This window comes from Pelophylax lessonae (genome assembly GCF_965119305.1).
Source record: "Pelophylax lessonae genome assembly, chromosome: 1".
Taxonomy (NCBI): Eukaryota; Metazoa; Chordata; class Amphibia; order Anura; family Ranidae; genus Pelophylax; species Pelophylax lessonae.
The window spans coordinates 373,952,870-373,968,822 of record NC_138768.1 but is presented as its reverse complement, the minus strand read 5'-3'; the positions used below and the strand labels follow the sequence as shown (position 1 = coordinate 373,968,822).

General features: G+C 40.4%; 1 protein-coding gene across 2 annotated transcripts in view; it reads right to left on the bottom strand.

The window, feature by feature from the left end:
• DOCK8 (dedicator of cytokinesis 8) overlaps nucleotides 1–15,953 on the bottom strand; it is a 252,499-nt gene that overhangs the window by 66,848 nt on the left and 169,698 nt on the right. For both annotated transcript variants that reach the window (XM_082242986.1, XM_082242987.1), the window contains 5 exons: nucleotides 15,001–15,096; nucleotides 12,727–12,822; nucleotides 11,564–11,713; nucleotides 10,571–10,684; nucleotides 275–430 (listed from right to left, as the gene is read on the bottom strand). In XM_082242986.1, the coding sequence (XP_082099112.1) occupies nucleotides 275–430; nucleotides 10,571–10,684; nucleotides 11,564–11,713; nucleotides 12,727–12,822; nucleotides 15,001–15,096 (612 nt within the window). The remainder of the gene's footprint in view (nucleotides 1–274; nucleotides 431–10,570; nucleotides 10,685–11,563; nucleotides 11,714–12,726; nucleotides 12,823–15,000; nucleotides 15,097–15,953) is intronic.

Genomic DNA, 15,953 nt, shown 5'->3' with positions numbered 1-15,953 from the left:
TTTTCACAGGTGAAAACTGCACAGGAAACGGTACAAAGCACGGCAAAAATGCATATGCGTTTTTGCCCCAATTTTACAACAGAGCAGTATGAAAGCAGCCTTAGAAGTGACAAGTCTAACAGCTTCAGTGCAGTGTTAACCATTATCCAAAACTTTAAAAAATTCAGGCCTGTTTTTGACCAAGAAAAGGCTCATGGTAAGATATCTTTGAATTTCCCCTACAAAAGTTCAGCTAGTTATAAACAGATTTAAATTTCTTTGTAAGCTTGTGTACCTCAGAAGAAATAGAAGGACATGGAGAAGCTGGTGTAGATGATGATGTAACAAAGAAAAGATTCAGGTTAAGATAATGCTCATGGCTGCAGAGAATCCGTAGGAATTCAAGTCTCATAGAACTTAGGGTTGGGAAAGAATTTAGCTTGGCTGTCAACTGGAAAAATGAAAATAAATGAATCATTAATAAAAAGATCTTTGTCAGAAATGTACAAACACTGTCATAACCATGTCATTTTTTTCTTACTTTTTAAAAGTTACAAAGGAAATGAATGTATCTTGCCAACTTTTGCAATCATGTTAACCTTAACAATATTACTCACATATAATCATTATCTATCAGTTTTTAAATATATATGAAAACTACAAGTAAACTGAAAGTGGAACTCCATGAAAAATCATTTTTTAGTTTTGGATAGACTGCAGAAAAAGGTTAAATATTTGCCTTTTGGCCCTATTGGAAAGGAAGTGTTTGGCTGGAATTTAATGCCAAACATTAACAATCCCCAACCTACACAAAATGTACAGTAAACCCCCCTCCATTGCGGGGGTTACGTTCCAGACCCAGCCGCGAAAAGTGAAATTCCGCGAAATAAAAAGAATGGGGTTCCTGTAGCCCCCAATTCTTTATGGGATGGGAGAAAGGGTAAAAAATTTAAATAATTACTAGGATTAAACTTGGTTAAGGTTTTAATGTACTGGCTACTAGAATGTTAGCTGCGTAATAGTTTTGATATGAACTTTTGACCCGGTTCTTTTGTGTGGGGTTCTCCCGCTCAAATTAAGTTAGTATCTGGGCAGTTTTTCCAAGCTTAAGCTATTCCCGCCTTTTAGGTCAGCTGTATCTGGGCAGTTTTGTGCGTGGAGCCAGGTTTCCCGCTCAAACAGCCCGCCTTTTGGTAAAGAATCCAGCTCAGGCCGGTTCTGGGAGCACTATTTAAACTGTGGCCGCGGGACTCCGGGTCACTCATCTCCTCAGGACTGACATTCCTCGTTCCTCTGGTCGGTCTACCTCGGGAAGCCAAATGAGTTTATTGCGGCAAATAATTGAAAAGGCTGGCAGCAAGGGAGGTGATGAGTGGTTACGCCGCTGCCTGGAGCTACCACTACTACAAGACACTACTTCCATGGCGTTACCTGAGGCGGCGGTTCAAGAATCCACGGACGGAACGAGCAGAGAAGCGTTCGCGGAGGATCCCCATGAAGATGCTTCCATTTTGGCGGATGTCGCAAGTAGTCTGCCGGGTTCATCGCACATGCGCAGTGTCATAGCATCGGTCACGTCCGGTCCGGAGGCGGGACCGGTGAAACGTCGGAGGTTGCCCCGGAAGAAGTATTCACCGGAGCCCCGTCGGAGCCGTCCGGAAGATACGAGCACCCATTCTCCACAACGAAGAGGTCGGAAGACAACGCAGAATCGCCCGGAGCCATCAGCGAGGAGATCTCCATCCAGGGGTCACAGGGCCACATCGGTCAGGTCCGAAGATTCAACGCGGATGGGACACGCCAGAACGACCAGGATGGATTCATCCTCCTCACACCAGGCTGAAGCATCAGCCGCAGCAGTCCAGGGTGAGTTCTCTGCCCCGGATAGGATGTTCCTCTTAATGACCAATATGTTAGAGGAATTCAGGTCCTTTTCCAGTCAGTTTAGAAGTCAGTCAGCTCCCTGCACTTCTAATGTTTGGGTGCCCCCAGTTTCAGGGAATGTGTCTGTCAGTCAAGCTAGTCCCATTCAATCTGCTGCTTTTGAATTGGCACAGAGCCAGAATCTCCCTGAAACCTGCTTGAGGGAAGCAATAGTCTGCGAGCTCTCCCCTCTCGGTTTCCATCTGTCAGAGGGCATCAAGGAAAAAATCTGGCAAGGAGCTTTCATTGATGTCCTTTCCTTATTACCGTCAGCTAAGGAATTTGTGTCTAAACCTGACAAAAAGGAAGAGGATGAAAGAAAAAGGCCAATTACTAAGTCGTTCAATAATTGGCTTCAGGCTTTCTTGATATACTCCAGTGTCTTTTGTGAAAAGCACCCCCAAAAGAGTATTGGCTTATTCCAGCACATTGACATTGTGCTGGAGGCCTACAAAAACTTTGGGGGAAGTGCTTGGTATTCATATGATGTAGCCTTTAGGCAAAAATTAGCAGTACAACCTACGCTTAAATGGGGAGTAAAAGATGTTAGCCTGTGGCTAGATTTGTTTCTACCACAGAAGTCTTTTCCGCCAAAGCCTATCACCAACCCTCAACAAGCAAATTTGCAGTCCTTTCGGAAAGGCATTTGCTTTAACTTTAACGAAACAGTTTGCAAATGGCCAGGAACCTGCAAGTTTAAGCACGAGTGCGCATTCTGTTCCGGACCCCATCCTTTATTCAAGTGCTTTAAAAGGATGTCCAACTCGCAGCAATCAGGAAACTTTCAAAAAGGCTCACACTCCAGTGAAGCTAACAGAAATGTTGCCGTGGCTACGCAAGTACCCAAACAAGGAGAAAGCGCAATTGCTCATTGATGGGTTCGCTTTTGGGTTTTCTCTGCCCTCTTTTAAAGGTAAGGGTTGTATCATACACGCTAATTTAAAGTCAGTAGATGGTTTACACGAAATTGTGGCGGAAAAAATTGATTTGGAATTAAAAGAAGGCAGGTTTGCCGGTCCTTTTTCTGAACCCCCATTTTTGAATTTCAGGGTGTCCCCTCTTGGAATAGTTCAAAAAAAGGAGCCCAATTCCTATAGATTAATTCACCACCTTTCATATCCGTTACATGAGTCCCTTAATGATGATATTGACACTGCCTTGTCTTCTGTGAAATACGCTACATTTGAGGATGCTCTGGAAAGGTTGAGGTTTGCAGGCAGGGGAGCTCTTCTAGCCAAAGCGGACATCAAGTCCGCCTTCAGGCTACTTCCAATACATCCTAGTTCATTCAATTCATTAGGAATTCATTTTAATAATCAGTTTTATTTTGACAAATGTCTTCCCATGGGGTGCTCTCTTTCCTGTTTTCTGTTCGAGAGTTTTTCAACCTTCCTGGAATGGGTAGTTTCGGATATTACAGCTTCTCATCTGATTGTACACTACCTTGATGACTTTCTTTTTATTGGCCCTCAATCCTCTTCTTTATGTTCATTTTTACTGGATGTTTTTATTCAAGTTTGTAACCTTTTTGGGGTCCCGCTGGCCCTGGAAAAAACTGTTTTTCCCTCCTCATCCCTAGTTTTTCTAGGGATAACAATAGATGCTGACAAGATGGAGTTTAGACTTCCTGAAGACAAATTGGACAATCTGCGCAGAATTCTTCTCATTACTATTCGGCGGAAAAAGGTTTGCCTGAAAGATCTACAATCTCTCCTAGGACTACTAGCCTTTGCGTCAAGAGTCATTCCAGTGGGTAAAGTATTCTCCAGAAGACTCTATGCTGCCACTTCAGGTTTAAAATCCCCGTCTTCACATGTGCGAATTACAGCCGACATGAGAGAGGATTTATTAGTCTGGGCCCACTTTCTCCTCCGTTTCAACGGTGCTTCTGTATGGCAGGAGCAATTCGTTGTGGACGAGAAATTTCTGCTGTTTACTGATTCAGCGGGTTCTAGGGGGTTCGCTTCCATTTGGCGCAACCATTGGTGCGCGGCACCTTGGTGTGAAAAGTGGAAGCGCTTAGGCCTCACCAAGAACATAGTGTTGCTGGAACTGTTCCCCATAGTGGTCGCTTTTGAAATCTGGGGACACTTTTTTCAGAATAGGAGGATAATGGTACGGACGGACAACAAAGGAGTGCTTTTCGCACTCAATTGTTTATCATCTAAATCTCCGCCTGTTACCATTATGCTCAGGTATTTGGTGGCCAAATGCTTTGAATATAATGTATGGTTAAAAGCGTCCTTTGTGCCCGGTAAGTTGAACACACTTGCAGATTGTCTGTCTCGTTTCCAGATGGAACGATTCTTTCATCTGCTACCGGAGGCAGACAAGGATGGACACCCCTGCCCAGCACACCTGTGGGATTTGATTTGACTGGTATAGTTGAACATATTGAATGGTCCTTGGCACCAGGGACGCTAGCCGGATACCAATCGGCTTGGTGGCAGTGGAAGCAATACGTTCAGAGTTTCAACTTGCAGTCAGATTTCTTTTCAGAGGCTTTGTTGCTTTCCTTTCTAGACTCTTTGTTTAAAAGAAATTTATCCTGGTCACATATTAATAAAACACTTGCTGGAATTTCATTTTTCAATAAGCTTCAGGGCCTGCCAGCTTGTCTGTCTTACTTTACGGTAAGACAGGCATTAAAAGGTTATAGGAAGCGTCACTTTAAATTAGATGATAGACAAGCTATATCAATTGATTTGCTGGGCAGGCTGTGCACGGCATTGGGGTCGGTGTGTTTCTCTGACTATGAAGCTTTATTATTCAGAGCTGCATTTGCTCTAATGTTTTTCGCAGCGCTCAGGATTTCAGAATTGATACCTGATAGAAGGGCAGGAAGTTTAGGTTTGAGAGTGCAGGATGTTGCATTATTTTCTAATAGTGTCAGCATATTCCTGTCACATTCAAAAACCGATCAATTAGGTGTAGGCAAGAGAATTCTTTTACATCAGTCGAGTTTTTCAGCCATCTGCCCCGTTTCTCTTCTTAGGGAATTTTTGAGTAAAAGACCTCAAGTGAACGATGTTTTGTTTATTCATGCATCAGGGAAATATATGTCTAAATTCCAATTTGGTGCAGTGCTGCGAATGTGTCTGAAATACTTAAACCTAAGTAGTGCCAAGATAACTTCGCACTCCTTTCGCATTGGGGCAGCCACCGAAGCGAATAGGTTGGGATTGGATGTTAGTACAGTGAAACGAATTGGGAGATGGTCTTCTGATTGTTATAAAACATATATTCGCCCTAATACTTTCGTTTAAATTGCAGGTCACATCGCTATTTGGATTGTAGGACATTCTTACATCCATTGGGCTCACCAGAGGGCGAAGAAAAGAGTTTATTCGGAAAATCTTGGACTGGATGGCAATACATTTAAGGTTTTTTGGTTCGCTAAAAGGGGGATGCGCTGGGCTGAGCTGGTTTCATTTATCTCTAATTTAGCTAGTTTTTACCCACAACCCCATATTTTATTAGTCCACCTAGGCGGCAATGACATAGGTCAAATAAAAACACTAGATCTCCTTTACAGGATCAGGGATGACTTATCTTTGATCCAATCCAAATTCCCTTCGGCCAAATTAATTTTTTCGGAGGTTATTCCTCGCTTAATTTCTTTTAGGTACCGCAATTTATGGCCTATAGAAAAAATGCGTAAGAGATTGAATAGAGGGCTTGCCAAATTGTTCCCAGTTTTGTGTATATTGTCTTACAGGCATTTAGAATTGGAGGGAGGATTAACAGGCCTATATTGGAAGGATGGGATACATCTTTCAGATATAGGCCTGGACATTTTCAATAATAACTTGGGTTCTTGCATAGAACAGGCCGCGTGCTGGGTGGGTGGGGACAGGCGGAAAAATTCCGCCTGTCTGGTGGATAATGGCTTTAAATGTTGGAGTGAAATTTGTCAACCTGAGCCGTAGGGGCTAGGTTGCTGTTTATATTATCTGAAGATGTAATAAAAACAAAGTATGAGAATTATTTTCATGTATGTCAAGCCATTCATTAAAACAGCCGCGGCCTTTTAATTCCAAACAAACTTGTGTCTAGTCTATTTTTTAATTAGTATTTAGTAAAGTATGTTATTTATTAAGGGTTATAGAACACTACATCTTTCATACCATTCCCATAAAAAGAATGGGGTTCCTGTAGCCCCCAATTCTTTATGGGATGGGAGAAAGGGTAAAAAATTTAAATAATTACTAGGATTAAACTTGGTTAAGGTTTTAATGTACTGGCTACTAGAATGTTAGCTGTGTAATAGTTTTGATATGAACTTTTGACCCGGTTCTTTTGTGTGGGGTTCTCCCGCTCAAATTAAGTTAGTATCTGGGCAGTTTTTCCAAGCTTAAGCTATTCCCGCCTTTTAGGTCAGCTGTATCTGGGCAGTTTTGTGCGTGGAGCCAGGTTTCCCGCTCAAACAGCCCGCCTTTTGGTAAAGAATCCAGCTCAGGCCGGTTCTGGGAGCACTATTTAAACTGTGGCCGCGGGACTCCGGGTCACTCATCTCCTCAGGACTGACATTCCTCGTTCCCCCACCCTCCCGCCCCTTTGGTCGTCGCGGCCTGTTTATAATTTTTGGCTAATGCGGTCGCCTTAGCAAGTGGCTTTGGTGGACGTTAGTAAGTTTTTGTTATTATCCTTGGTTGGATAATGGCTTTAAATGTTGGAGTGAAATTTGTCAACCTGAGCCGTAGGGGCTAGGTTGCTGTTTATATTATCTGAAGATGTAATAAAAACAAAGTATGAGAATTATTTTCATGTATGTCAAGCCATTCATTAAAACAGCCGCGGCCTTTTAATTCCAAACAAACTTGTGTCTAGTCTATTTTTTAATTAGTATTTAGTAAAGTATGTTATTTATTAAGGGTTATAGAACACTACATCTTTCATACCATTCCCATAGAAAAACCCTATTAAAATGCATTGTAGGCATGTTTATTTTACTGTCACTGTACGTGTAGAAGCATTTTAAGGTCTTTAAACACACTTTTAAAACAATAGAAACTCATTTAAACACATAAAAGATACTAAGAGACATAGCAAGAGCTATGGAAAAAACAAAAATATTTCATTTTTAATGATTTATATAGTAAAATAACATTACAAAAAAAAACGCGAATTACCGGGACCGCAAAAACTGAACCGCGATGGAGCGGGGGATTACTGTATACTGTTTTGTAATAACAGGACAGTTTAAATCTCTAAATAAATGCTGTTCAAATTTTTATCTCAGTTTCCGCAGATGGAGGAGCTACCCTACCATTAACCAGATTCCACACATGGTGAGAAAAAGGGGTCCCTATAAACTGTAAAAAGGCATATTTTTTGGAAGTAACTTTGAAATTATGTTTTTTTACCAGGTTAGATGTTAATATCATTTAGCTTATTTATCAATAAAATGTAAAAATTTACATATTTTTTTTTACATAATATTAAAAATATAGAAATAACTAAGTGTGATTCTAATTTTCTGACAAATGTAAAGGTAAAAAAACTTTAATTTCCTGCTTGCTTCCCCGCTCCCCCCAATACTTACCTGAACCCTTTAACCCCAGTCAAAAAAAAAACGATTAAATGAACTAATAAATTCAAAACCCTGCAGCTGCTGTACACAAAGTGTTAAATTACTCATGAATCAAATAACAATAATACAGCGGTTACAGTTCAAAAATATATGAAAGTGACAACACGTGAAAAAAAAAAAAAAGTCAAATGTCTACACAAAGAATGCCATATAAAGTGCTCAGTGTTCCAAAATCCTTAGAGAAGGCGTTAAAGTGCTTCTAGTAAACATGCTGTGCAGTGTGCCACACTCTCCTCTCATATCCCCACTCAGCAGAGAAAATGGACCCACAGCTTTTCAGTCTGGGGGTGAAACACGCATATATCTGGTGTTGGGAATACCAGGTCTCTTAGACGTCCTAGTTCAGATCTCAAAACACTGCTCTTTAGGGGAATAAGAGTATCCACCAGGCTCAATGAAAGAAAAATGTACTCATAATGAAGTACTGTAAAAAAATGTAATTGCACAATAAAAAAAATTCACTTTCAAAAAATTCTGCATAAATGGCGATTGAGATAATAGCAAGGCTCTTCTAGGGTTTGCCGCTGCTCAGCGTGTGTTCCATGGAGGGAAGAAGTGACATGTCCTTGATGACGTCCTGTGGGAGGGGCAAAACACTTTGATGTCATTTCCAGTTCAGAAACCAAAGACGTCACTTCCGCCCTCCATGAAATGCACGTCAGCCGCGGAAAACCCGGAAGAGCCTTGCTATTATCTCAATGCCTGTTTATGCAGGATTTTTTGTTTTTTGCGCAATTCAATTTTTTCACAGTACTCCACTAAGAGTACCTTTTCCTTTCATTGAGCCTGGTGTATACTCTTATTGCCGCAAAGAACAGCATTCTGGAGCCCTGAACTAGGGCGTCTAAGAGACCTGGTATTCCCAGCACCAGATATATGCGTGTTTGATTCCAAGACTGAAAAGCTGTGGGTCCATTTTCTCTGGTGTGTGGGGATATGAGAGGAGAGTGTGGCACACTGCATGTTTACTAGAAGCACTTCAGCACATTTTCTAAGGATTTTGGAGCACTGAGCACTTTATATGTAAATCTTTGAAAAGACTTTGGACTTTATTTTTTTTTGTGTTTTCTTTGTTAGTCACTGTCATATATTTTTGGACTGTAATTATTATTTGATTTAGGAGTGATTTAGCACTTTGTGTACAGCAGCTGCAGGGTTTTGAATTTATTAGTGCATTCAATAGTTTTTTTCCACATAGTGGGAGTATATATATATATATATATCAATCCTCACTGTGCCTGTCTACAGCAGCGCTTCTCTCACTTCCTTTATTCACAAGGCAGATTAATAGCAGGGTGAGCCAATGGCTTCTGCTGCTGTCAATCAAATCCAGTGAGGAGGGAGTGGGAGGCGAGGCCAAGCGACGCTGTGTGCGTCCATGTCTATATGTGTCTATGTCCACAAACGCCCTGGCTCGGAAGTGAGCTTGCATATCTGCCCCCATAGCAAGCAACTTGCTATGGTGGTATAAGAGGAGGAACAGAGAGCGCTGGCATGGGACCCCAGAAGAGGAGGTTTGGGGCCACTCTGTGCACGCAGCAGGTAAGTATAGACCTCTTTTTCATTCTAGGTAAAAAAGCAGGCTTTAGAACCACTTTAAGGAAAGACAATAAAATAATACAAACCTCAGTCAGCATTTCCTACTGTTTTATTCCAATGGAAAATGTTCATACTGAACATGTTATTGGAATGTGGCTAAAGATACAGCTGTGTTTTTGAAATGCACTTCAGTTTTAAGCAAAGATGTACTGTATTAAGTTGGAAAACCCAATACTTATTGACATCAAGACAATCAAAACATTTCTCACTGGCCAAAGAGAACACTTCAGCTGCCAGTACATGCTAGAAAATGTGGTAGCCAATAAAGATCATCATATTACTTAAAGCGGAGTTCCACTCAAAAGTGGAACTTCCGCTTTAAGGCCTCCTGACCCCCTGACAAGCCACATTTGGCATGTCATTTTTTTTTGAGGGGGGGCGGGTACCTACATTTGACAGGAACCCACTCCCACTTCCGCTCGGGCCAGCTGCTCCTCTCCCCCTCCCTCCCTACAATCTTCTGGGACACGACCCAGGTCCCAGAAGATTGCCTGTCTACTCAGGAAGCGCAGCGTGACTCGCGCATGCGCAGTGCGCACCCGGCTGTGAAGCCACAAGCTGTCACAGCCGGGTGCGCACTGCGCATGCGCGAGTCACGCTGCACTTCCTGAGTAGACAGCCACACTAGTGATGCAGGTGCCGCAGGGAGAAGAGGGAGAGAACCGAGGCTCCCGCTGGCCGCATCGCTGGACCGTGGAACAGGTGAGTGTGTTTTTATTAAAAGTCAGCAGATACACTTTTGTAGCTGCTGACTTTTAATAAACACAAAAATGGGTGGAACTCCGCTTTAAGCATCAAATTCCTTATAAGTCATTTGTCAAACAGGTGGAATTGGATTTTACTGGAATGCAACATTTGATAGATCAGTCATGGTGGAAAAAGGAACACTGCAATTTTTTTTTTTAAATAAATGACACACTAATAAAAGAAAAAAAAACATATCTTGTGCATGAAATTGATGAGATGTAACTTACTTGTCATTGTGCCAAGCAAGCCCTGTAATTTGTTAACTATTAATCTTTTTGAATTCTTTGGATCCTAATTGAGTGGGTTATAATAAATAAAAAAAAAAAAAAAACATCCAAACTTTGCTTAAAAATAACATAGTGATAAAAGCTCTTCTGTAATAAGTCAGGCAAAACTAAGTTTTGCACCTGCTTGAAAGCTAACTTTACCTGCAGTCACGAAAATATCAGCACGTAAGCAAACTGCGACAACTAGTCTTTATTATAGGCTTTGTGACAGGCTAATAAGTCAAAAACAGACTACAAAAGAGACTCTTCTACTGGTCCAATAAATAACTCTGGAACAAGGAAACCACATTTCTGAAAACGACTCTGACAACTGCACAAAATTACTTTAATGAGCATGAAGAATGAGCCAGCTATGCACACACTTCACATTCCACTGTTTGTGTGTGTCTAAATGTGTACTTATCTACTACTTTTTGCTAAAACAATTTATAGACTTCTGTACCTGATTGCAGTAATGTCTGATGAGATTAAAAACAAAACCTCGATCCATCAAAGAAAGTAAATCATACAAGAAAAATGCCAGACTTATGTTCATTTTCTCTGCTTGTTCAACTTCCTGCAATAAAAAAAAAAAAAAAAAAACACAAAAATAAATATGGCCATTGGTAAGGACATTCGATTTAATTTAGTTTAGTGCATGCGTTATTGGTCATATTGATTGCCATTTTCAACCATGGAACTAATAATTTCAAGTCTCAAGGGCTTTTACTGCTGAAATAACAGTTGTTGCACCAAATATCAATCATCATAGCTTGGCTACATAGCCAGTTTATACAATAATACTGCAGATTTTTTAATTTTTTTTTATTTTTTGCTAACATTGCTATTTATGATTTGTTAGTGCCTGTTCACACTAGGTCGCTCCGACTTAGGGGGCGACCTGTGAAGTCGCGTGCAGCGCGACTTCGGCGCGACTTGCCCGGACTTCATAAAATGAATGTCAATGCAAGTCACCTCCAGGTCGCCCCGAAGTAGTACAGGACCCTTTTTCTATGTCAGAGCGACTTGTGTCGCTCCTATTAGAACCGGTCCTATACTACTCAATGACCGTGACGGTGCACGACTTGCCAGGCTGACCAAGTCGCCTGACAAGTCATATTAGTGTGAACCGGCACTAAGACGAATGATGATACCTTGGTGTGCCCACCCAAAGGACAAAAAAAACTAAATCTATATTTTTTCTATTTATTGAGCGAAATTTGATAAAACTAGAGCATGCAAAATCTTGTGCAGCTCTGCATAGAAACCAATCAGCTTCCAGATTTTATTGTCAAAGCTTAATTGAACAAGCTGAATTTATAAGCTAATTGGCTATCATGCAAAGTTGCGCCAGATTTTTGTGAGTGCTCCAGTTATAGTAAATCTCCCCCATAGTGTAGCTTCCTGAGATTATATTTGGGCTGGGGTTTAAACATGTAATTTACTTGGCACTTACCTTCTGTGGTTTGTTAAGAAGAGCTCCTATTTCAGAAGTGACTACATTCACTATAGTGCTTATGTCATCTTTGAAACGATTTGAGAAACGGTTTCTTCTGGGTACTTCCTGCTTGTCCACATTGTGAATGTATTGAGCCATGCTCTTCACCTAAAACCAAAGAAAAAGGGAGTTTTAACTCTTATCTTTTGAGTTTTCCCTACGCCCTCCCTAATTAAAACCAAAGAAAAAATGGATTTAACTTTTATCTTTGCGTTCTCTTTACCTAAAACCAAAGAAAAGAGGAATTTAACTTTTAGCTTTGAGTTCTCCCTAAGTTCTCCCTAAGTCTATCATAAGTTCCCTAACTCTTCTAGATTGTAAGCTCTAACGAGCAGGGCCCTCTAGTTCCTCCTGTTTTGAACTGTATTGTAACTGTATTGTCTTCCCTCACATTGTAAAGCGCTGCGCAAACTGTTGGCGCTATATAAATCCTGTATAATAATAATAATAACTCACATTCATACATACACACACTAGGGTCAATTTAGACAGGAGCCAATTAACCTCCTAGCAAGTCTTTGGGGCGTGGGAGTAAACCCACACAGGCACAGGGAGAACATGCAAACTCTGTGCAGGTTTTTCCATCAACAGTTGGCAGGACCAAACTTTCAAAAATGGAGAAACTCTTTAAACTGTATTTCACTCATTTTATAAGCTACCGTTGATAGAAATTTTTCTTTTTTTTACCCTAAATAAGTATGAAAAAAGGAAAATTTAGCAGTTAAGGAATAAAACCACTGTACATTACTGTTCTCCACAACTGTTCTCCTCCATCCTATTACCTATTATGTAAGACACAACCACAAAGAGCGATACCAATGCAAATGAATTGCTACAATATTTCAGCTTGCGGGGCTTTTCCGAGTAGGATTGTTGTATGCTTTTATAAGAAATTTAATTTTTATTTTATGATGAACTTATACTTTATATGGCAACATGTTGTGTTGAAAATGACTGGTGGTATGCTATTTGGATCCCCTTTATATTTATTCTTGGTATTTTGATACATTCCACCTGTGTTGTAGGCCTTATCCTTGATGTTTTTTGTGTCCTTTTTTGGAAAGAAACTTTAAATAAATATATTGAAACAGAATTGTTACAGGTGAAAATATGGAACTTACCAAGAGCTCGAAGAAGAACCATGCATACTTGAAGACGTTTTCCCTCACCATGTTAGTGCTAACTACCATCTGCAGAGCCAGTTCCTCATGAAAGTGCTTTTACAAAAAATAAAAAATAAATGATTCAATCAAAAATGCATTCATATAAACATATACTGAAACACGAGGACTTCCCATTTCTGTCTTAAAAATAGCAAAGCACCAATTATTTATATGTGTAGTAACCCACACCATCCTATATGAGTTTAGTTTATTGTAATCAGATCCATGAGCTCTGATTGGCTGGTTGATATCATCATTATGTTTTGTACTGCTTAATTGAATAAGCCCAGTGAAGTACGCAATTTCAAGTATGTCATTTTTGGCCCAAATAATATGTACATCTGAATGTCGATGTTACTAAGCACAACATTCAAGTAAGAATATGCTGTTGATAACCTTAGGAGGAGATTTAGGATTTTAACCAATTTAAAATAAAGTGTGGTTTAACTGCAGCTGTCATAGATCAATATGGATTTTGCGATTGTATGAAAATATTGATAGAAAACAATCTGTCAGTTTATAAATATGAGCAATCTATCCGATCCTATCATTTAATCAATCTGAATTATGACCAGTTCTCTGACATACAAACAGATTTGATCGCTCAGGACCCATGGACCAAACTCCACCACAGCCAATCAACCTGGCAGAGACTTCAATAAATCGAATCAAATAAAGGGTCTTTGGTTTGTGATTTCTATTCAGTTTGATAAGTTTAGCCATATTAAAATGATCGACTTAATGATCATAATAATATGTGTAAGGTCACCATATGTAGACTGATACAACTAAACTTATATCACCAGTGAAAAGTGAAATTCAGTAAAAAAGCAAAAACAGTGGCAGATCTGAGAACACAAGACAAGCAGTCCTGCGGGTGCCCTAATAAGAAACATTAGATTAATATGCACTATTGTTTCTTACAAATAAACATACTCACACATTGCAACTAAATATATAAGTCAAAGTCTTATTTTTACACATAAACTTAAACCAATTTAACAAATACTGCACAAATATTGACTTCAAAGGTGATGCTGCATATCAATGACGTCACTTGGCTCAATTAATATTCAGCCATTCAAGCAACACAGTTCTTCCCCGCCTGTGGACCACTCCCCTCTGACATGTTTCACCCTTACAGGCTTAGTCATAGAAATTATGCCTATGACTAAGGTTGGCCATAGACAGTTCATCATTTTTCGATCTGCCAGCGGGGACTCCTCCGCTGTCAGAATTCACTGATCAGTGGCTGCAGCCGTTTGGCTGCGCCACTGATCGACAAATGTTTTTCAACCGACCCGTTCGACAGAGGTCCATCTTTACACTGACTTCTGACGAGCAGTGACTGACACAGATGGATCAAAATTTGGCCATGTTTAGGCCCATAAGGGTGAAACATGTCAAAGATGGGGGGTCTCCAGGCAGGAATGAGCTGTAAAGCTTGAATGGCTGAACAGAATATTACAGAGCCAAGTTATGTCATGGGTGTGCTGCTTCTCCCTTATGTCTGTGTAGCTTCACAGAGTTAGGAAAAGATCCTTAGACTGGCACCCATTCAGCTTTGCCGCAGTGGAGGCTTGGAGTGGTGACTCCTGCATGACTCACTGTAAAATAATTCTTTAAAACACAAAAAAAAAATCAAATCTGTTTATCAATATTAGTAGATGCTTATTAAATGTCCAACCCTAAATATGTTTTCCATCATTTCGGATAAATAAGAGATGAAAATATTTCAAGCTGTGATAGAAGTAAATGCCCTGATACTTCAATATGGAGCCCAGAAATTCAGATATACAGTAAACCCCCCTCCATTGTGGGGGTTACGTTCCGGACCCAGCTGCGAAAAGTGAAAATCCGCGAAATAGAAAAACCCTATTAAAATGCATTGTAGGCATGTTTTTTTTACTGTCACTGTACGTGTAAAAGCATTTTAAGGTCTTCAAACACACTTTTAAAACAATAGAAACTCATTTAAACACATAAAAGATACTGAGAGACATAGCAAGAGCTATTGAAAAAAAACACAAAAATATTTCATTTTTAATGATTTATATAGTAAAATAACATTAAAAAAAAAAAAAAACGCAATATACTGGGACCGCAAAAACTGAACCGCGATGGAGCGGGGGTTTACTGTATTCCACAAAAGATGAATACCTTTTCAGCTGTGAAGGAAGTAAATGCTCTAATTTTCCAATATAGAGTCCAGGTATGAAATGTTTACAATACCTTTTTGCTGGATGGCCTTGTGCTGGAAACAACAGACTGCAAGTCATTACTGGATTCAACAAAATAAGACATGCGATTGCAGGTACGACTAGAAACCTAAGGCAAATTAGCAGAGCACCAGCGATCAGAGACTGAAGATGATAAAGTACATTAACTACATGCAGTACATACCAGTATGAAGGCTTAGGGCCTACCAAGACAATCTGTTACTATAAACATGTACAGTTTAATTTTCCCACCGCCAATGGTTAACTCAAATGTGGAGATCCATGCAACTTTGATAACACATGCACATGCAAAATATCAAAACAAGCATGTCCAAAAAAAAAGCATGTCACATTTAGGGAGGTCTGGTGCAGCCTTGGCTCCTCTTTTCTTATTTGTTGTTCATTCATGTGATCCACGCACCCCTGTCAGAGCTAGGTGTTGGACTCCTATGAAGTGTACACTGCAGATAAACAATGTAGCCTGGTCCAGGACGTGCCTCGACTTATAACTGGACAATGGAGTGGCAGAAGTACACTGGTTATCGTGTCCAAAGTAAGGGTACACTATAAGTAAAAGCATGGTACAAAGACCTGCTGATCCTCCCTCCTGCATTGTGAGTGCTGCTGTGCAGGGATGTACAGAAGCCTGTTATTGAGGTACCTGTACTAGTTAAAGAGTATTATATAATAGTTTAGGCTGGGTTTACAATAGCTGTAGCTTCGGCTCACAGCAGGGGGTCTGGTGCGTCCCTATTCACCGTATAAGGTGCGAATCAGATCCAAATTTTTGCCTGAATTTGGACGTGAAAAGGAGCCAAAGACCCCCCTGCAATGCGGACCGCGGCCACCCCGAAGCTGCGTCAACCAGCTCCATGGAGAGCCGGTCACACTCTCCTGTCATGCAAACTGGATGTGGGGAAACCTGCATCCAATTCGCATTAGTGTGAACCCAGCCCTAATGAATGA